At 38.1% G+C, this 22,221-nt stretch overlaps 1 protein-coding gene across 4 annotated transcripts in view; it reads right to left on the bottom strand.

Moving 5' to 3' along the window:
• Window positions 1–5,918: 5,918 nt before the first annotated feature.
• ADGRB3 (adhesion G protein-coupled receptor B3) overlaps window positions 5,919–22,221 on the bottom strand; it is a 632,976-nt gene continuing 616,673 nt past the window's right edge. For all 4 annotated transcript variants that reach the window (XM_075923697.1, XM_075923698.1, XM_014575580.3 and 1 more), the window contains 4 exons: window positions 20,814–20,849; window positions 12,116–12,220; window positions 10,610–10,741; window positions 5,919–6,727 (listed from right to left, as the gene is read on the bottom strand). In XM_075923697.1, coding sequence (XP_075779812.1) covers window positions 6,539–6,727; window positions 10,610–10,741; window positions 12,116–12,220; window positions 20,814–20,849 — 462 coding nt within the window. In that variant the 3' untranslated portion in view covers window positions 5,919–6,538. The remainder of the gene's footprint in view (window positions 6,728–10,609; window positions 10,742–12,115; window positions 12,221–20,813; window positions 20,850–22,221) is intronic.

Raw genomic sequence — 22,221 nt, 5'->3', positions numbered from 1 at the left:
TTCATTCTATTACTCATACAATACTGAAACTCTTCCATAAGCATAGTTACTTAGCACACATGCATGAACAGTATACTTTTTTATAAGGAAAATGATGTGTGTCTTGGTCACAGAGGACTCTACTCACAATATATGTATCTGCTCATACTCAGATGCCTGCAGAAGGCCATGTAACAGATTTTCACACAGAGCTCACTGACTCACATTTCTGTCTGGCAAGGCTTACATAGTGGCTACGTCTAGACTGGCCCCTATTACGAAATAGCCATGCTAATTTCCAACTTTGGAATAGGGAAATCCGCGGGGGATTTAAATATCCCCCGCGGGATTTAAATAAACATGTCTGCCACTTTTTTCCGCCTTGGGGAAGGAATAAGAGATCCTCCGGAAAAGGGCTTTATTCCGGAGGATCGCGCCAGTCTAGACGCTTTTTTCCGGCTTTTCCCCAAGCCGGAAAAAAAGTGGCGGACATGTTTATTTAAATCCCGCGGGGGATATTTAAATCCCCCGCGGATTTCCCTATTCCAAAGTTGGAAATTAGCATGGCTATTTTGTAATAGGGGCCAGTCTAGACATAGCCAGTATGTTTTGGCCTTTTCCCCAATGCCTTTCAATGAAGAGGCAAAAGAGTTGAAAACATGATTTTACTAACTCTATCCTCGTGACCATCATCTTCTTTAACAGGGTCAAATTCAATCTCCTTGCAGCTATGAAAGTTATTTTCCATTTTTAAAATTTACTACAATTTCTTGGAACCTTTCCTATCTCTACAAGACTTGGCACTCAGGACAGAGGGTTATTTCAAACATTGGGAATCACAACATTTGATGCATATAGTTATGTGGTGTTTCTTAGCCTCTTACACACATGCCAATCTGTTATGATGGCATACAGCCTACTTGCAAGTTGAGCAGACCCTTGCCCTAGAGAATTAAATAATTGACTAAGTTGGGCATAAAGCAGCATGCAGAATACTACCAAAACTCTGCTGTGCAGAACACTTCTTGTCTGTGGCAGCAGTATATTGGAGACATGTTGGGCTAACTTCTGTTCTGGTCTGTTTGGCTACGTCTAGACTGGCATGATTTTCCGGAAATGCTTTTAACGGAAAAGTTTTCCGTTAAAAGCATTTTCGGAAAAGAGCATCTAGATTGGCACGGATGCTTTTCCGCAAAAGCACTTATTGCAGAAAAGCGTTCGTGGCCAATCTAGACACGCTTTTGTGCAAAACAAATCTCAGCTGTCTACACTGGCCCTTTTGCGCAAAAGTTTTGCGCAAAAGGGACTTTTGCCCAAACGGGAGCAGCATAGTATTTCCGCAAAAAGCACTGATTTATTACAGTAGGAAGTCAGTGCTTTTGCGGAAATTCAAGCGGCCAGTGTAGACAGCTGGCAAGTTTTTCTGGAAAAGTGGCTGATTTTCCAGAAAAACTGGCCAGTCTAGACACAGCTTTTGTGTATAATTTGAGTAGCTCGTCATGTTTTACACTTGCTCACATCAATTGACACTCACATCCAGTCTGGCTTTTCAAAGGGATTGTTAAATAAAGCTGAAACCGCTCCATCTTGGTAAACAGTGAGTTCTGCTTCAGATCCGTGATCACTGAAATATGCAAAGGCTTACCAATTTTCTCTTTTTGCTGAGAATGAAGGAAATTGAGTTGTTATATTCATGGGCAGCCATTTTGTATTGGTTTGTGTGTTTCTACCTTTGCTTCATCAGCTGTGAGGAAGTAAATTCTCCACACCCAAAATCACAATGGGGCATTTTGAGACATGCTGTTTTTCCAACTTCTCTGATTTTTGAAATAAACTTCAGTGGCTGGAATAAAGAGATATTCGACTAAGAGTCTCAAAATTAGGTTCAGAGGTGCTGGCACAATTTTATAGTAGATGTGCTGAGAACTATTGAACCAAACTGTAAACTCTGTATATAACAAAAAGCCCTGTAAGCCAGGCGGTGCCATTGCATTCCCTGAAGTCATCATTCCAGCATATATGAATCCACTTTTGTCATTCATATCCAAAAGCACAGTGAGACCCACATAGCTATGTTAGAGAAAAAAAAATCTGAATAAGTGTAAGAAATAGGTAAAGCCTAAAACTCCAGGTAAGAGAAACTCCCCTTTTTAGAGAGCTAGAAGCGAAACTGTAAGTTCCAAACAAGAAAATTGCCTTTCATGGTTCCAGAGAGTAAGTATTCTCATGCAAAACATCTGGGAAGGCAGTAGATGTAAGAGGTCTCACTGTTTGGCTTCTCTCTCTGGTGCCTATTAACATCTTCCTCTGTCTATAAGGGCAGAAGAAAACAAAACGATTCAGGCATACAACAGAACAAGGAGCATGTGTATAAGAGGAAGAATTTATCCCATCTACATATATACCAGGAAATCTTTGTTTTCATTGAGGCAGGGAAAACTCCACTGTGCCAGTAGAATTATTCCAGATTTACATTACTATAACAAAGAACCACAATCTGATTCATGCCCTTTATATCCTCACATAAACTATTTTACCGACTGTTAACATAATTTCATTTGTAACATTCCTTCTACGCACTTAGGAATAAATCTACATTGTTCACATATGAGAAATAAATACCTCCTAGAATCTAAGATTTGGAGATTCCAGATTTTGCTTCTCCCTAACAGTGCTAAATGAAAGGCCCATCTCTGAACCAATGTGTTGCACAGAAGCAAATGTCACATCCTGTGCTGGCCAGAGCAGTTACTCATGCTCCCCTAATTGAGTGGATTCCATATTTTGCACATCAATACCAGTTTTTCCTATGTGAGATTTAATCCAGAATTTGATTTTATTAGACCTGACAGGCTTGCTGGACCCTCCAGCTGTCACAAAAATGGATTCTTTACCAGCCCTTCTGTCTTTCCAAACACTTCCTTAGAAAGCAGAAAATACATGTTTCTGGTTCATCTGTGATGTAATAGAGCAAAACAAGATAACAATAAATCTGAGGTTTTGTCTTCCCTGCCATGAGAAACTCATAGTTCGTTGGCTTTTCTCACATCCAGCATAACATCATTTTGCCAAAATCCATTACCATCATCCTGACCAAGTAGCATAAAGCAAAGCCTGCCAGCTTTGCAGATCGATCACTTGGTTTGTGAGAGGAATTGTCAGCTGAGGTTGGAGACTAATGTTTAGTAAAATATATTCACACCCCGGAAACAATTCTGTGCTTGGTTTTATTGGCTTTGATGAGGAGGCAGATCTTACCAGCGTGCCAGAATCTCTATCTTTAGAGACACTTGGGAAAGGCTAAGGCTGAGATTTATGGTTTTCAAGTCATGCTGAACTTACAGATGGCCTTCCCTAGAGCTTAGAAATCGCAGACTATAGTTTAATTCTTGAATGAGAAATCTTATAATCTAGTTCTGATCTGATCAATGCAAGAAAGTCTCAGTGACCAACACTTTCAAAAGCTTGAGTGCCCCCAAGTAGATTTTCCAAAAGTTTGTTTCATTGAGGGGAACACACCTCTCTTGTTAGTTTTCAGTAAAGTGTGTTAGTCTTCATCTCCCTTTCTGTGAGTCTGAAGCAGAGCGCAGAGCAAAAGCTTTGTCTGCTCAGTCTCCGTTCTCCCTGCTGTGGCCTAACGGCTTCCTCTCAGACTGCAGTAGGGAGAGGGAATGCAAAGGGTGCCCAGGTTGGATACCCTTACTCTTCAGCTACTTGCTGAAGGGACAGTGGCTTAAGTGATGCAAGTCTGAAAGAAGTACCTTCTCAGGCTTGTCTCCTGTTATTTCCAGATGTTGTCCTCATCACATGACTGGCTGAGGAAATACAAGGGCAGCCAGAGGACCTGTATGTCCCCAGGACTATCTCTGACATTTCCTCAAATATCTGAGGACTCCTTCATTAAGGGCTTTATAAACTAGCAACAAGCTTACCTCACTACATACAAGAAGGTGTTCTTACAGGAAATCTCCGAGGGCCAAATGCCTGAAAGATACACCACATACTTGTCTTGCTTACATTGGACAGGTACTAGATAATTGCTAGAGCCACACAATTTTGGGGATTTATTGATATAATCTCATGTATCACAGTCATAAAGGCTTAGTCAGTGCCATTGTTTTAGTAAAGTCTTTAGGCCAATACTGAAGCACAACACTCCCAACATGGTTGACAATACTCTGCTACCATTGGTTGTTTAGCAGCAGCATTCTTCATTTACCCTCTCCCCCCACCCTGCTTCCATGGATGTCACACACAGCAAGAAAGGAATCTTAATACTGAACACACACCATTAACTCTCTTAGGAAATGTTGAAAAATCAGTCCTTGCTCGAGAAAGTAGTTCCTTATTAAAATATGTTTTTGGTATATTGCATTTGTAAATTTAATTGACATTTTTTTCAAAGGGTATTCCCTGTTTAGAACAAAGGACTAATATCTAAAGATGGACCAGCCTGCACTGTTGAATTTCCAGATTCATGTTCAGTTTTGGACTTAGCTCTTAACACAAGAAAAAGCTATACATGTATTTTTCAAAAATATTTTTTCTCCCTTTTTTGGGTATCCCACTACATCTGATCTTCTCTGAGAGTAGCTTTTAAGATGTAATCTCTCTAACATAAGGCCCTTATCTCTGTTTGGATTTAGTATAGTGCCAAAGACACTGTAAGTGCTTTACATACTATTAATAAATACCAACATATTCCATTTTTTTATTACTGCTTGGCTCAGCTTGAGCTGCATCATTTGAAAATGACAGGGACTGAATACCCTCTAAAGCACTTGACTGTTTAAGGTAAGTCAGGCCTGTTTTAACATTAAGTCAAACAAATAAATAATGGAAAGCTTGGTGGTCTAGTTTGCTTTTAAAGCCTTTATAATTGTAAATATAAAATAATATTAATAAATAATATTGCCTATCAGACTGATTTGAGGGAGGTTAGTGCAGCTAATTAGTTCTGAATAGAGATGAGTCTACTAGTCTGTATTCCGGATTACAGCCTAGATATTACATCCCAGACTCATTCAAGGATAGGACAGTGGCTTGTGCCTGGATTCAATGGTATCAAAAATTTTCAGAGCTTGTTTTGAAAGTTGGAAATTTCACAAAATTTGCTTTTCTAGGGAGGCTTCCAGCATTTTGTAAGAATGTATAATTTCAGCAGCATCTGTACTCAAAGTAAAAAATAAATCCTTTCCGGTTTTGGATTTGATCCCATAAACAAAGAGGCAGGTTCATATTCAGAAATTTCAGCCCACTCACTGTTGGAAGGAGATTGTGTTTTTGGCTCATATTTAGGCCTGACCATAGTAATTTTATCAAATCATACAGGCAGGTTTGATAATCAGCACCTTCAATCTCTTCCTCTTGAGTAACTGTATAGTTGGATCCCTAAATTATATTCTCGATTTATAATGTGAAATGCATTAGCTTTTTTTTCTTTTGGCAAAGAAATGTGTTCCTGAGTTTTTGATCCTTTTTTAAGGGCATAAGTCTTTCTTGTTGTTTGTCCTGCAGCAACAAGAGGCAGCAAGTGGCTTTCTTCCTATTGTGTATAGGCACACAATTTAATTATTATAAATCAACATTTTCCTTGAGGCTTTGTGCATAATACCTTACTTGTTTTCTATTAGTTGTCTTTCCACAACAAGACAGAAAAACATAATACTTGCATAATAGAACAATTGTAGCAGTATTCTGACAAGGCCAATTTACATGGAACATTGTTTCCAAAGAATATCTTGGTAGAAAATACCGAACAGCTATACAAACCTACTATTACATTTGAAAATCATTAGCCTCAAAGGAATAATAACAGTGTGCTATTAAAACTCAGAATACATTTTCACTATTTGAGGTTTTAAAGAAAACTTTATAAATATGCAAATTGCAGATCAACAAATCCAAAATAAAATACACTAAACAACTGATATGTAGACAAAAGTTTATTTACACCATACAACATTTTAAATATTTTATACACAGCTGCAGCAGAGAAAGCTATTCTGAGCTTTCCAGAGAAAACTGCAATAATAAAGATGTGAAATATATTATTCATATAAAAGTGAGATTATTACTTTATTGCATTTAAAGCAATGAAGAATGTAGCTCAACAGACATTCATTTAATGACAAAAACTTTGCTTTTTTATATTATAAAGTAAAAAGTGTAGTAATGGCCAAACAGACTGTTATAAACTTTAAAAACTGCATAAATATATACATTGTGCTTCATGGTGAAGTTTTTTGAAAACTAAACCAAATGAAGCTGTTACAACATGAATCGTTGCTTGAGGTTTATCTATAAAGATTACCTTACAAATCCATTCCACGGGTACTTACAACACACGATGGTAAGAATTGTACACCTGGTTCTCCACTAACTTTACTAGTGGAATATATTGTACGAAAAAAAACCCACTGACATTTGGCACATGAAGATCCTGACATAAAGTAGTCACAATGTTCAGACACAAATGTCAGGCTTCCCAAGTCTCTTTAGTGTCAGTGCAATGAATTCATTTTTGTTTTTGTTTTTGTTTCAGTTCATTTTGATTTTGTTAAACTTCTGTTTGAAAGTCACCTTCCTGCACATCTAAAGGCAAGTTCAGACACTTCTCCCATTCTGCTGGTCTTAGTTCTAAAGCATCTTTTGCCTCTGTATCTAATACGTTTATTGTGGTATAATGTTGGTATTCATTCGTGGTTTTGAAAGTGTCCCATGGAGCCTTGTTTGGTGTTGGGTTTTCCTGAGGAGAGAAAAACAAAACAAAACAGGAAGAAAAAAATTTAAAGAAAGACATTTGTTTTTTCTGTGTATAATGTTGATCAGTGGGTAGCCTAATGGGGTACAGAAATGATTGATATGAAATGATTTTGAAGGGAGCTGAAGTGGTTTGTGTCCAACATCATCAGCATGTTGGAAGCCTCATCACCTGAGCTTCCAAATAAATCCCCTCCTTCTAGAAAGTGCCAATACTGAACAGAGAATGTCAAGGGACATGTGGGCAATCACTGAGAGCTGGTCTACACTAGACCAGGCAGGTCAGCTTAAAGTAAGTCACCAAAATGAGTAGCTGGATTTGGTTTACCTTAAACCGAGCTGCCACTGTGCTTACACTGAGGGAGGCTGGTGGGATCACACACTGCCTCTTGGCTTCCCTTACTCCTCACAGAATAAAGAGTACAGCAGGCCAGCAGGGGCTGCCCTCAGAGTTCAGTTTGGGGGGGGGTCTACACTAGACCTGCCAAATCAAACACTAGAAGATTACTCTCTGGAGGTTTGATCTTCTCTGTATTATAGACATGCTCCCAGGGCCATATTTAGTAACTATTTTATAGAAAAGCAGGAAGAAATGAAGGGATATTCTCTTGAGTTGTGGAATGATATATAATAGAGGTTGCTAGCTTAGTTATAAATTGGGATAACCTGATGATCTGCTTATGAAATAACAAAGTGGCCTAATATCAGCAGGGGCTGAGAGCCGTCAACTCCTGTTGAGTACAATGGGAATTGATGAGGCTCTCTATGGAGAAATGAATATTGCCTGAAGTTGAAGGCTGACTACTATAAATAATTCCCCAAATTCAGCATCATAATGATTTGAAGTCATTCCTGATATGATTACTGATAGCTAATGTCTAACAGATAGAGCATTCCCTTAATCTGTTTTCTGCTAACAAACAACATCCTTTGCTTGATTAGTGTTTTGGGAAAGTCTTAGAAGGTTCTACACTTAGAATCATAATGTTTGCTAATGCAAAGGTTTCATTTTTAAGGAAGCATTATAACAATTCAAATTTGATTTTTGTGTGTGTGTGTGCCAATATCTTGGTGAAGCTGCTGGATGACCAAGTTCAGCCCTGATGAGTGGAGGCTGTACGCGGTTGACTTGACTGGACTTGTTCCTTATTAAAATGGGGCAGAATATGGCTAGTAGGTTCTGTTCTCAGATATTCATGTGCTACTATCACTGGCATCAGTATGAACTCTGTGTGCGCATATGGGCCTTATCTAAGGATTTTTGAACATACAGAAAAATTTTGCAGTTATTTTAATAGGCTATTGACAAGGGCCAGTCTGAGACTAGAATTTAGCCAAAATACTTCACAATTTTAAGAAGAGTAGTAGTAGAACAAATAACCTAGCATGTTTGTGACATAACTGAGAATATTATTTGCCTGTTGCCCTGAGTATGGAAAAGAAGTGGTGAATGATAGCCATGAGCAAAATGAGCTTATTGAGTGATTTATCAAAAACAGCTGTGAATATTTTTGTAATATCTATTCTTTTTTTTCAATCCTTCTGGAAAGCTTGGAAATATGTTTCCCCTATCAATTTTGCATTTATTAACTTTTTAAATAAAATAGTGGTATTATTTTCTCATCAGTTTGAATGACCTTAAGACTGACTGCTATTTCTTCTGAAAAACAAAACCGTAAATTCTGTAAGCACTTAATGGATATATCAGTTCTAAGGGAATAACTTCAAAACATACATAGAACCTAGAAGTACTTTCTTTCCAGATTTTGTTCAGAAGGCAACATAATTCAAAGTTTTGGGTTTAAAAAGTGATTTGCACAGTGTCTTCCAGTGAGGGCCCAATGCCATATTCCTTGTGCATCTAAAACTCGCATTCTCTTCACACAAAGGCTGCATTATGGGGTCTTAAGGGATATCAAGTTAACATAAGAACATTAGAATGTCCATACTGGGTCAGACCAAAGGTCCATCTAGCCAGTACCCTGTCTGCCAACAGAGGCCAATACCAGATGCCCCAGAGGGAGGGAACACAACAGGTAATCCTCACATGATCCCTCTCCTGTCATCCATTTACAGACAGAGGCTAGGGCACCATTCTTACCCATCACAGTTAATAACCATTGATGCACCTAACCTCCATGAATCTATCTAGCTCTTTTTTGGACCCCGTTAAAGTCCTAGTCTTCACCACATCCTCTGACAAGGCGTTCCACAGGTTGATTGTGCAATGAGTGAAGAAAAACTTCCTTTTGTTTTAAACCTGCTGCCTATTAATTCCATTTGGTGACCCCTAGTTCTTATATTGTGGAAATAAGTAAATAACTTTTCCTTATTCACTTTTTCCACACCAGTCAAGATTTTATAAACCTCTATCATATTCCCACCTTATGCAATGTCTACACTGCCTCTTTTTTGCAGAAGAGGCAATGCAAATGAAGCACTCATCAGCAACTTCTCGCACTTCATGTGCATATTCTCTTTTGATGCTTTTTGCAGAAGAGGTTTCTGCACCAAAAAAAGCAGTGTAGATGGGTCCATTTTGCGCAAAACCCCCCTTTTGCTCAAGAAACCTTATTCCTCAAAAAATGAAGTTTATAGGTTCTTGCACAAAAGGTTTTTTTTTAGCAAAATGGACCCATCTACGCTTTTTTTTCGCAAAAATCTCTTCCACACAAAACATTGGAAGAGAATATGCAAATGAAGTGTGAGATGTCACTAATGAATGCTTTATTTGTATTGCCTCTTCCACAAAATAAAGGAAGCGCAGACGAGTGCTTTGTCTCCTCTTTTCTAAGCTGAAACGTCCAAGTCTTTTTTATCTCTCTTCATGTGGGACCCCTTTCAACCCTCTAAGCATTTTTGTTGCCCTTTTCTGAACCTTTTCCAATGCCAATATATCTTTTTGGAGATGAGGCAACCACATCTCTGCACAGTATTCAAGATGTGAGCGTATCGTGGTTTTATATAGAGCTAATAAGATGTTAGCTGTCTTATCTTTTATCTCTTTTCTAACATTCTGTTTGCTTTCTTGACTGCTGTTGCACATTGAATGGATGTTTCCAGAGAATTATCCACAATGACTTCAAGATCTCTCTCTTGAGTAGTTGTGGCTACAAAAGTTCCCTATAAATTTGTACGTATAACTGGAATTATATTTTCCAATGTGTATTACTTTACATTTATCCACATTAAATTTCATTTGCCATTTTGTTGCCCAATCACTTAGTTTGGTGAGATCTTTTTGAAGCTCTTCACAGTCTGCTTTGGTGTTAACTATCTTAAGCAGTTTGGTATCCTCTGCAAATTTTGCCACTTCATCATTTACCCCTTTCACTAGATCATTTATAAATAAGTTGAATAGGATTGGTCCCAGGACAGACCCTTGGGGGACTCCACTAGTTACCTCTCTCTACTCTGAAAACTGACCATGTATTCTTCCCCTTTATTTTCTGTCTTTCAACCAGTTATCATCAGTCCATGAGAGGGCCTTCCCTCTTATCCCATGAAAACTTACTTCACTTAAGAACCTTTGGTGAGGGACCTTGTCAAAGGCTTTCTGGAAATCTAAATATACTATATCCACTAGATACCCCTTCTCCACATGTTTTTTGACCTCCTCAGGGAACTCTAGTAGATTAGTAAGGCATGATATTCCTTTACAGAAACCATGCTGACTTTCCCCCAACAAATTATGTTTATCTGTGTGTCTGACAATTTTATTCTTCTGTTTTGAATAGTGCATCTTACAGTGTGGATTAAAAGATACAATATGTGTTTCTTTTGAAGATTTTGAGTTTAAATACAACATCTTCAGCATATAAACTCTCATTGTTTTCAGTAAGCTTTGGGTCAAGCCCTAAATATTCACCATTTGACCTCCATTTGGTTCCTGACAGAAATCGAAGGTCACGTGATTTTGCCTCTTGTGCCTCCTAGAACAACACTGCTTCTCTTGCTGCATTGCAAATTTGTTTTCTGAATTGCAGTCTGGATGATTGTTCTGGAAAATAAGTTTGGCCACAGAAATCATTTCTGAGAGATTTTGCTTTATAAAATGATAATCAGGCCAAGAAAGCACTATAATTTGGAAAGCAAAACCCAATAATTATTTATTTTAATTAATATAGATAAGTAAGGGTGCACTTAATATTCAGAAACAAATCCTCTAAAATATTAATTATAGTTAAAAGCATTGTGTACATAGGACATACAATCTTTTATTTTTATTATAGATGGCACTAGTAGAGCTGTGCAAAATGTTTACAATAAAATCCCAAACCATACAAATTTCATCTGATTGTACAAAAGACATATACACCAGATTTGTCCATTATATTTTTTAAAACTTTCAAGAAATCTTCAGCCAGTTGTATGGTTTGTATTACATATGTATGTTTAAATGGCACTGATGTGAAAGCAGATGAGATACAATGGTTTCAGCTAAAGTCTCCTTTGAGATTTTGAATTAATTCAATCTCCAAACATAAGGAAAAAACTTGGATGGGAAAAAGTTGGGAACTGGGTACAAATCCACATGGATTTTAAAGAAAATATTCAACAAACCACTGAAGAGCAAAAATTCAGGGCCAGATTCCAGCTGATATAAACTTGCATAGCTCCACTGGTTTCACACTGACTGAGCATCTGGCCCGCAGAATTGAAAATATATAAAGGGAAACATTTCTCACTCAAACAGTTTGTTTGCAATTTGCACATTTGAAACCATAATGATGCTATTTGTGATTAATAAACATGTCAAATTAAACTGTTTTAATGAAGGAGAATCAACTATTCTCTGTTTTCATTAAGTGTATTTAAATGAAGAATGATATTTTTGTTAGTTTTATTTTTGCTGTGCATGGACAATTAAGGTAACAGTCAACTGTGGATGACTGCATTTTTGATTTTCAAATGGTAAATGTTTATAAATCTATTACAGAAAAAGCACAATTCTACAGGACAATGTATATTCTCAGAAGCATGTAGGTCATTTTAGCTAAAGATACAAGAAATGATTTTGGCAAAGCAAGAATACATTATGGTAGCCAGAATGCACTGATGAGCCACTTTCTCAGTAGAAATTTTTTAGGTTTGGTAGATGTATACAGATATTAAATGTATTCCCTTCAATTCAATTACTTGCCAGCTATAATGATTTTGGTGAGTCGTTAGACTCTAGTTATGAAATCTAATGAGTCTTGTTAAAGTTAAGAATACTGCTGATATCTTTGGCTCTCTGTCCGAGGGCTATTTAAGATTAGCACAAAACAACATTAGCTTACCATAAAATGGTGTTACATAATCCATTTACTTGCTTGCTAAATTCCACAAATCAGTATATTTCCAGTTCATAAAAAGACAACAATATACTTACCATACTTCCTGATTTTGGTACATCCCGAAATCTGTCCAGAGTCTGAAATTTTTGATTTAATTCTTGAAACAATTCCATGTGCCTCTTCCTTGTATGCATGACCTTCTGTGAAATGGAACATAATTGGCTATAGTTGTAATTGAATCTGACCATTTTTTTTTAAAAGAACCATTATTTTCCCCAACATAATAAAGTAAATTGAATTTGGCAGGATCATCTTTTCTTGATAGTCTCTGTAAATGGAAATGAATTGCACTGAGCCTCCTATCTTCGGTTTAGAATGCACTTCCTGTATAAAAGTGTTGCTCTTACCCTTCCATCTATTGAACTGGTGAAATCAGGAGATTTTTTTTGGTGCTAGTCAGATATATTAAGACTGTGACAGCAGCCTCTGTGCAAGATCTTCCTGTCACAAGTTTGAACTGTTTTCTAGGTGTGCGTTCAGCATAGAATAAATTAATATCTTAATTTCAACATGAAAGAAACACTCAACCCTGAATGCATGTGAGTATGAGTTGCTAATGTTTGCCACCACCTCTGAGTCATGGTTATGGTCCCAAACTCTATGTCCCATTCTCTGCGGGTACAAAAGTAGCACAACTCCACTGACCTCAGTGCAGGAACACCAATTTGCACCAGTAGAGAGTAGCCATGGAGATATGGTATTCATGGAGGCAGAATTGCTGGAGAAAGAATGCTACTCATGTTCAGTAGGCAATTCTCCAAAAAATAGTAAACTCTTTAATTTTAGTTCTACAAAGTGTTAAGAGAGGTCGTTGAAAGTTTTGTGCTAGCAAAATTAAATTTTCTTTTAAAAGGAGTTTTTGTGTTAAAAAAGTGGAAAAGACTAATTTTTGCATATTAGGAATTGTACATGCCAAATGGTGATACCCCCTTATGAGGGAGAAGGAGCGCACATGTACACCTTGTGCCTCCAGTCTTTTATGTGACCCATACAAGTACCTTTCACAATAGTAGTCTCTACACTAGGAGGAAACTTCTCTAATCTTCTTATCTCCATGTGTGATTTTTCTACTCTCACTCACAATGGATAACCAAATTAAGCACAATAATACTCAATGGAATAATCCTTTAGATGTGTTTTAATTTTTTAATTTTGTGTTTTCATGTAGTGTTGGTTCCTGTCTTGTTAGCCTTGCATTTTTACCAATGCTACGTAACAACTGTATTATCTGTAACACAGCTACTCTGTAACTTCAACATTTGTTTGATGACAGCTCAAGGAGCCATCTGAGTCCTGAAAACTGGCAACATAATCCACAACAGGGATATGAGATATCACAAGCAATTAGAGAAAATTTTGCAAGATTCAGTGAGAAACATGTTGCAAAACATTATTTACCTAGAGATAGCTGACCTAAAGGGGTTCTCATTTAAGAGACTTGCTGGTGATTTTTGAAGACATGACTGCTATGGTAGACAAGGCAGCAGGTTCCAAACATGCAGAATTTCAAAAGGTAAGGTTCCAGTTTAAAGATTTTTTTATTGGCTAAAATAAGAAATCATAGTATAGGTAGTAAAACAAATTTTGCAGATTAAAAAACTGGCATTAAACTGGGAAATAGCATATGGTTGTGAAACAAATGATGCCAGCTGAAAACTTTATAATAGTGGAAAGGAAATGAAATGTACTCAGTCCTACCTATCTGATATTTGTCTAAATGTTTGTCTGAAGTATTTGTTAAATAGCAAATATGAATAAAACAAATGTGTCGCTTTACTGTATTACTCATGAAAAAAGCAGGTGGGTGAGGAAATTAATCATTTTCTGTGGAAATCTGGCAGGTAAATACCTGCCAATGTTTTCTGGATGACAAATAAATACTACCCACATAGCTGAAAACTAGGGGTGTTTTCTGTTTTGTAATTTATTGCTACCCTTTTTTATTCCCCTCTAGGTGATTTTTTATACTTTTAAGTGTGTAAAGGGTAATTTACACTGTAATCATTAAATAAATAAACTTGCCTCCATATTGGAAGAGAAGGTTAAAGCATGAGAAACCCAAGTATCTAACCTGTGTTGTGTCAGAAAAATGAAGACTTTCTGGATAATGGTTGGTATTGCAGCCACAGCATTCCAAAGAATCAGAGATGGAAGTTGATTGCAGACACAAAAATTGGCAGCATGTGACCCCCAGAAGAAAGAGAAGAACTCATCTTCACCCCATGAAAACAGAGGTAAGAAACCATTTTCAGGCTCTTTGCACAGGTACTACAGCAGAGAATGGTTTGGAAGAGTTACATGAAGGAAGGGATCAAAAGAAGACCACATTGAACAAAAGGCCTGGGATGCTTTGTCTTCCACGACCACCACTCCCAAGAAGAGGAGACAAATGGGGGTGGTCAGATGGATGACTCGTAAGGGGGTTGGACTCCTAAGGGGAACAGAAGCGGCGAGGAGTCCTGTGGCACCTTATAGACTAACTGAAGTGTTGGAGCATAAGCTTTCATGGGCAAAGACCCACCTCATCAGATGCAGATTCAGACTAACATGGCTACCCCTCTGATAAGGGGAACAGAGTCATCCATCTGCCATCCAGACTGGGAAACTTGAGAACTGTGTTGGTTGCCTGGAGCTGCATTTCAGGATGTGATAGAGTGTCTGGGGAAAATGATTCATCTATCGGACCACTACCCCTTCCTACTTTTTAATATTGGCACCAATGATACTGCTAAGAATGACCTTGAGCAGGTCACTGCAGACTAAGTGGCTCTGGGAAGAAGGATAAATGAGTTTGAGGCACAAGTTGTGTTTTTCTCCATTCTCTCTGTTGAATGAAAAGGCCCAGGTAGGGATCTTTGAATTGTGGAGGTAAATGCTTGGTTGTGTAGGTGGTGTCAGAAAAAGGGTTTGATCATGAGATGTTGTTCCAGCAAGGATGGCTAAGAAGAGATGGGATCTACCTAAGAAAGAAAGGGAAGAGTATGTTTGTAGGCAGACTTCCTAACCTACCGAGGAAGGTTTTAAAGTAAGTTTTTTGGGGGAAAGTGATATAAGCCCAGACCTGAGTGGGGAACTGGGATACTGGGAGGAAACACAAGGGGTGTGCAACATGATTCATATTGAGAAAGTAGGGCAACTGGATCTTACGTGCTTGTACATGAATGCAAGAAGCCTGGGAAACAAATAGGAAGATTTGAAAGTCTTATCACAGAAAAGGAAATACATGATTGGATATTTGGTGGCATAACTCACATAACTGGAGCACTGTCATGGATGAGTGAAAAGTGTTCGGGAAGAACAAGCTGGGGAGAAAACATATGAAAGAGAACAGTATGATTGCTCAGAGCACCAGCATGAAAAGCTAGAGAAAAGCCTGTTGAGATACTTTGGGTTAAGATTAGAAGTGAGAGCAACAAGGGTGATAGTGAGAAGGGCATCTGATACTGACCACCAGACCAGGAGGATGAGGTAGACAAGGCCTTCTTTAGACAACTAACAGAAGTTTCCAGATCCACAGGCCCTGGTTCTCACAGGGGACTTCAATTACTTTGACATCAGGTAGGAAAGCAAATACAGCAGTGCACAGACAATCCAGGAAGGTTTTGGAGAGTGTTTGGGGCAGCTTCTTGGTGGAAGTGTTGGAGGAACCAACTAAGGGTAACATTCCTCTGGCCTGTTGCTCAAAAACAGGGAAGAATTGGTAGTGGAAATAAAATAGGTGGCAACTTGGACAGCAGTGACCATGAGATGGTTAAATTCAGGATCCTACAAAAGGAAGAAAGGAGAGCAGCACAATATGGACACAGGACTTCAGAAAAGCAGACTTTGACTTCCTTAAGAACTGATGGGCAGGATCTTCTGGAAAGCTAATATTATAGGGAAAGGAGTCTAGGAGAGCTGGCTGAATTTTAAAGAAACCTTGTTGAGGCAACAGGAATAAACCATTCCAATATGCAGAAAGAATACCAAATATGGCAGGAGAACAGCTTGGCTTAACAGAGGAATTGTCAATGAGCTTAAACACAAAAAGGAAACTTATAATTAGTGGAAACTTGGACATATGACTAGGGAGGTGTATAAAAACATAGTTTGACCATGCAGGGGTGTAGTCAGGAAGGCCAAAGCATAACTGGAGTTGCCGCTAGCAAGGGATGTGAAGAATAATCTGAAGGGTTCCTATAGCTATGTTAGCAGAAGAAGGTAATCAGGGAAAGTGTGGGACCCTTACTGAACGGGGTAGAGAACCCAGTAACAGACGATGTAGAAAAAGCTGAAGTACTCAAGGTTTTTTTTTCCTTTGGCCTTCACTGACAAGATCAGCACTCAGGCAGACTGCTGCACTGTGCAGCTTAGTATGGGGGGAAAACTTGAGCAACTCACAGTAGTGAAACAACAGGTTAATAATTATTCTGGAATGCTGGACATACACAAGTCCATGGGGCCAGATCTAATGCATCTGAGGATGCTGAGAGTTGGCTGATGTGATTGCAGAGCCATTGGTCGTTCTCTTTGAAAACCCATGGTGGCCAGAGGAGATCTCAGATGATTGGGAAAAGACAAATAGTGCCCATCTTTTAAAAAGAGAAGAGTCTGTCAGCCTCACCTCAGTCCCTGGAAAAATCATGGAGCAGGTCCTCAAAGGTATCCATTTCAAAACACGTAGGCTGCGTCTAGACTGGCAAGTTTTTCCGCAAAAGCACTGTCTACACTGGCCACTTGAATTTGCGCAAGAACACTGACGATCTAATGCTAGATTGTCAGTGTTCTTGCGCAAATACTATGCTGCTCCCGTTCGGGAAAAAGCCCTCTTGCGCAAATGTATTTGCGCAAGAGGGCCTGTGTAGACAGCTAAAATAAGGGATTGTTGATTCCTATGTTCCACCTAGCAGTTCTTCCTGCTGTCACACAGTAGCTCCATTAAACTCATCATTTAGACTACTGTACAAATAACTTTCTCAGTTACTGCACAGTCCATTGCAAGATGCAGTATTATTGTGACATGTGCCACTTCCATTTACGTTAAATGATAATAAAATCATGATCTTCTGCTTAAAAAATTCATCCCCGTGTCTGTGTTTCATTCTCTTGTGTGTCCTCAGCAGTGAAAGAACCTTTCTCTCCATGGCACATCTATTATAAAGCTCGGGGAGGGGAGAGGGGTGAAAGCAATTCCAATGTAATCTCTGTGACCTGCATTTTTTTTGACACAATTAGAATTAATTTTATTTGAACTGACAACCATACACTGATACTAAAGTCTGAGTATAGGGGAAACTCGGAAAAAGTTTTAGGGGAAAGTTGGATATATGGCTAAACCGTGCCACACACCTAGGGGCACCACAGACTAGAAACGCTAAAGGGTTTTTTATTAACCAACAACATTTTAAAATGTCAAAATATATCTAGATCCTAATGAATGTCCTTTATAAAGCAATATTCTACTGGTTTGCTATGGAAACAAGTGTGATCTGTGACAGCAGCCAGAACGCAGACCAAATGCATAACTGGCTATGTGTGACTTTATTTCTAAATATAATACAAACACACCAGTCTCTACGGGCTGCATTCTGCCCTTGGTTCATAAATTTTCATATTGGAGGTTATGTATAGAAGGTGAGAGATTCAGTGGGAACCCTGAAGAGAAATTCTAACTGAGCCAGTGATAGTTGCAGAAAAGGACTGGGGAATGGGATGATACTATAGGGGTAAAAGCATCACCCTTGGCAAAAGGTCTGGATTTGCATGAGCTGATGAAAGGCCGAGCCACAGAAACTATCGTTTGTTGGCATGCTAAAGAGGGGTAAGCAGTATGTGCCTCAAATGCTGGCTCTTCTCCCTCCGCTGGTACACTAATGTATGGATTAGCCAAACATCTGGTCTCATTTGTTGTATTTGAGCCTGGTCGTGCTCCTATGTGAACCATGGATAAAATAGCCTGTGTAAAGGGTCTTTGGCACATGAAATAATGCTTTTTCCTCTCTGAAGGACTAAAAGAATAAAGTAGGATATTGTTATTATTTGCAGAGTAGTGAGTGATGAGGTTTTGAGATGCGAGGATGCATTAATGTGTCCAAACCCCAGAACTGACCACCACTGTCACCACCACTGACAGTTTGTGATGGAACTCCTTGGTCATACATTAGTGAGAGATACAGAGAACAGCTGTACAGCTACTGTAACTTGCGACTGATCATGCAGGCAGATTTCAGCATTCAAAGAGATGATGAAGTACTTTGTGAAAGCTAACAAAATCTAGCATGTATTTGGCAGTAATTCTTTCTGGACACCAAATGAAACCCATATGTTTCAGTCAGTGTTAGGTCTCCCATGTAAATAATACATTTAAGAACTATAAACTATTATATAATGCTAACAAGACACAATGGGCCCACTCCTTGAGTCTGACCTGGGTCCATTCAGTGCAGGGCCCAAGTGCAGAGTGTAGCAAAGGTAGTTCACAGCTACCTTTTTGTCCCCTCTGATCCTGGGAACACGTTTGGCTCTCAAAACCATTTAGGGCATCCTAGGGCTATTCTAATTAAAGTCAATTGCAGTGGCCTCGGAAAGCCATTCAGGCTGTAGGCATTAGTAGAATGCACCACCATTTTGGCTCACAACCCCAACCTACCTCATCCTTCTGTCTTAGACCTAGGACTGTAAATAGGGTTGGATGGCTTTGCCATGACTATGGGATTTCTCTATCAAGGAGAATCCTCAGCTTTCAGAGTGATGCAAAGCAAAGCTCACAATCTGCTCCAATACTGATAATGAAATCTCAACACAGAGAGAGGATCTCGTTCAGCACTTACACAGTACCTCAACCACTGCCACAATAGCATTGCTGTTGTTGTTATGATTATTTATACTGCAGTACAGAAATCCACAATGGCCTTCATTAGGATTGTTGTCACTTGACAAGAGCAATGTACACACACATAAGATGACATATTTTCCCTACTGATGTATATCCAATGCACATATATCCTACTGTATTTAACAAAACATCTAGGCAATGCAGCAAATGTAAACAAAACACACACAAAAAAGATAAAAGCATCATACATTCACCATGTGAGTCAATTGAAAATGCATTTTCAAGATAACTGATGCGTGAGAAGACAATGTGCATAGTATTGTCAGTCGTTATCCGGTGTTGGAACATGTTCCCTTGAGTGCTAGGATGGATGTCTTTGTAACTGTTGCCATAGAGAATGCTCTCAGAGAGAGCTGCACTGAATTCCTGACCTTTGAAATAGAATTGTGTGATTCAGTGATCTTTTCATTGCTGTGACTGTATAATTTCTGTTGTGCTGTTTTTATTTAATTTTAGAATTGCTTTTTGCCTCCTCAGATTGTGTTGTTGATGCATATTCTTCTTCCTTTTTTCATGTGGTTATCCTCAAGAATACTAATTGAGGCCCTTTAAATTTTATTCCATGTGTATGTGTATCCAGAAAAACATTATAATAGTTTAGTGCTAAATTTAAGAGGTATCTTAAGGGTAAAAAATACTACAGGAATGTTGAAATTATCCCCAAAATAATCATTAGAAATCGATGAAATTCAGAGTTACTATTAAACATCAAAGAACTTCAAACTTGCTAATGAATGCACAATTAAGGCACTCAGGCAATCTTAACTCTGTCAAATAGTGATACCACGAAATAACAATACAATTGTGATTTTTGTGTGTTGTGGTCCAAAATTAAATCAAACTGATTTATAAAGAGAGAGGTTTTTGTGTCTTTCATATTTCCCCCCTCATGATATCATGCCATCCAAGATATGCATTACTAGAAAAATCCACCACCAGGGTTTTCTATATAAACATAGACAATTATTTTTTAAGTAACAATCAATATGTGTATCTCAGTAGATATTAAAATTGGGTTCTAAGTACGTAACATTCTATGCGAACAGTGTGAGAAACATGTCATGAATGATATAAAATTATTAATATGCATGAACATGGTAGCTTATATAAAAACAAAAATCCATAAATCATTAATATTTGGTGGAATTATAGACTTTTACTACACAGAGTAGTCATTTAGAGCAGCCATACAAGTTAAACAACTTCACCAAAATGTTTGTGCCCATGAAAACCTTCATTAACAAAACAATTCGAGCCCACATTTCCACCAACAACTACAGATTTGTGTGTCTCACATTTTAGGTATCCAACCTGAGATGCCTAAGGGGCTTGATTTCAGAGTGCAGTTGCTCAGCATCTTTGAAAAGTCAGGCCCCTTTAAGGCATTTCAATGTAAGTACCCAAACTCACTAATTGGTTTTGAAAATGAACATCCCAGAAGCGTCCTAAAGAAACTGGAGATTGGAATGAATATAGAGAATTTGTGGAAGGAGGCAGACTTGCTGTGATAAAACCACTTATCAATCAAAAGAGACAAACTTTTTCCAATAGACAATCAGCATCTATGAGCACCAGGCAAATGAACAGATGAATAGAAAGGGAAAAAATGCATGCAATTGAAATGGAGGAGAACTTAGAGCAGAAGCCAAGATGGTTCTTTTATACCATGTGGTGGTTAGACATTAGAACATTTTACAAGTAATTTTCAGCAAAGTAGGTTTAGTGAAACTCCCATCATATATTATACAACATCCATTTAAACCCTCAGAGTCATATCTACTATATCAGGTGACAAACTAAAATTTCTTATTAACTTTATATGAATATAGTTTTAATAAACAGGAATAGTTTAAACTTACTTCAAAGTCAAGGTCCGAATAACGTGATTTTCTTCTCTATTAAGCATCAGAAAAGGAAAGAAAAGAATAGGTGCATTAACATGGGGTCTCGTCATACAATCATAGTCATTAGTTTAAATAACATTCCTGTTTCCTTTTGATTATTTATATTAAAGATTTCTTAAGGAAACTGTACCTTTTTGTTTTAACAATTAAAGCTTAATCTGTGATCTCATGCCCAGTTTGTTAGAAATGAGCTAGTTTTTCCTATGGAATAAGACAAAATTGCATTTCACACTGAGTTTTGCAGACAGGTCCCTCATTCAATAAGATTTGTCGCTGGACACCATGATCTCAATGAGGATCCTATCTCTTTGGGATCATATAGACATCCAAAATGTGGTTCTTTTCTCACACTAGACTGATTCCAATGTTTGTTATTCCAGATTTACACTGAGGGGACAGGGAGTGACAGTGAAATCAAGCCATTGGCAACTATATCCTCTATACAGGCTTCAGCTTGTTTGCAATGATATCTTCATTTGGAGAGAACAACGTTGAATTAGTTTCACATTTATGACAAAAATTAATCCAGGAATCTTCATGGAAAAGAAACTATTCTTCAATTGTGATAAATTTATAAATAAAACAAAATGTTATTTTCTACAAAACGCAACTCAGAATGCTTTATAGAATTTTTAAAACAGACAGCATTAAAGGGAAAGAGTAAATAACAGCAGAAGAGAAGGAAGTTTCAGCATGTAGAAATGGGATAAAATATCCAGCGTGGTGAGAAAAAGGGATACAGACAGAGCAGTAGCCAGCAGGAGTAGCTTAGGGGAAGGCTGTTGCTCCAAGGACGGGGACATTATCTGTACTGAAAGAGAAGAGGCCAGTGCGGGGAACGAGGGTGAAAGAAAGAATGCCTGATTCTATTGCTTGGATAATGATTGAAACTTGTGACTATGAAGAACATCTATTCATAGAAATAAAACATATCAACACAATAAACCTTATTTCAACTTTCCACCATTATGTAATCGACGCCCAAGCACTTATGTTAGTTAGGATGTGTCTGAGGGAGCATTATGTGATGGCTTATAAAACAAGCAGAACTTCTCATTCTTCCTGTACATGTTATTGGGTTGTACATCAGGCAAGAACTGTCATTCTGCACCAGACCACCACTGCAAAGCAGAACAGGCTCGGATTAAAGGGCTGTGGCCTCATGATGGCTAATGGGAGTAATTTGTGTTCTTCCAGGTAGGGAATTTCTCAGCATTTGGTATAAATCAAATTTCCCATGACTTACTCATTCTCCTCCTGAAATGCTTTCCTACTTTTCCCAATTTTATGCACTTTCATGGTTGTGGAGAATAGGAAGTGTAACATAGCTACAGAGACTATGCAAAATGAAGAATTTACTTTC

Source organism: Pelodiscus sinensis, chromosome 3 (genome assembly GCF_049634645.1).
Source record: "Pelodiscus sinensis isolate JC-2024 chromosome 3, ASM4963464v1, whole genome shotgun sequence".
In the NCBI taxonomy this organism is placed as follows: Eukaryota; Metazoa; Chordata; order Testudines; family Trionychidae; genus Pelodiscus; species Pelodiscus sinensis.
The sequence above is the reverse complement of the archived record's forward strand: the minus strand, read 5'-3'. Positions and strand labels throughout refer to the sequence as shown.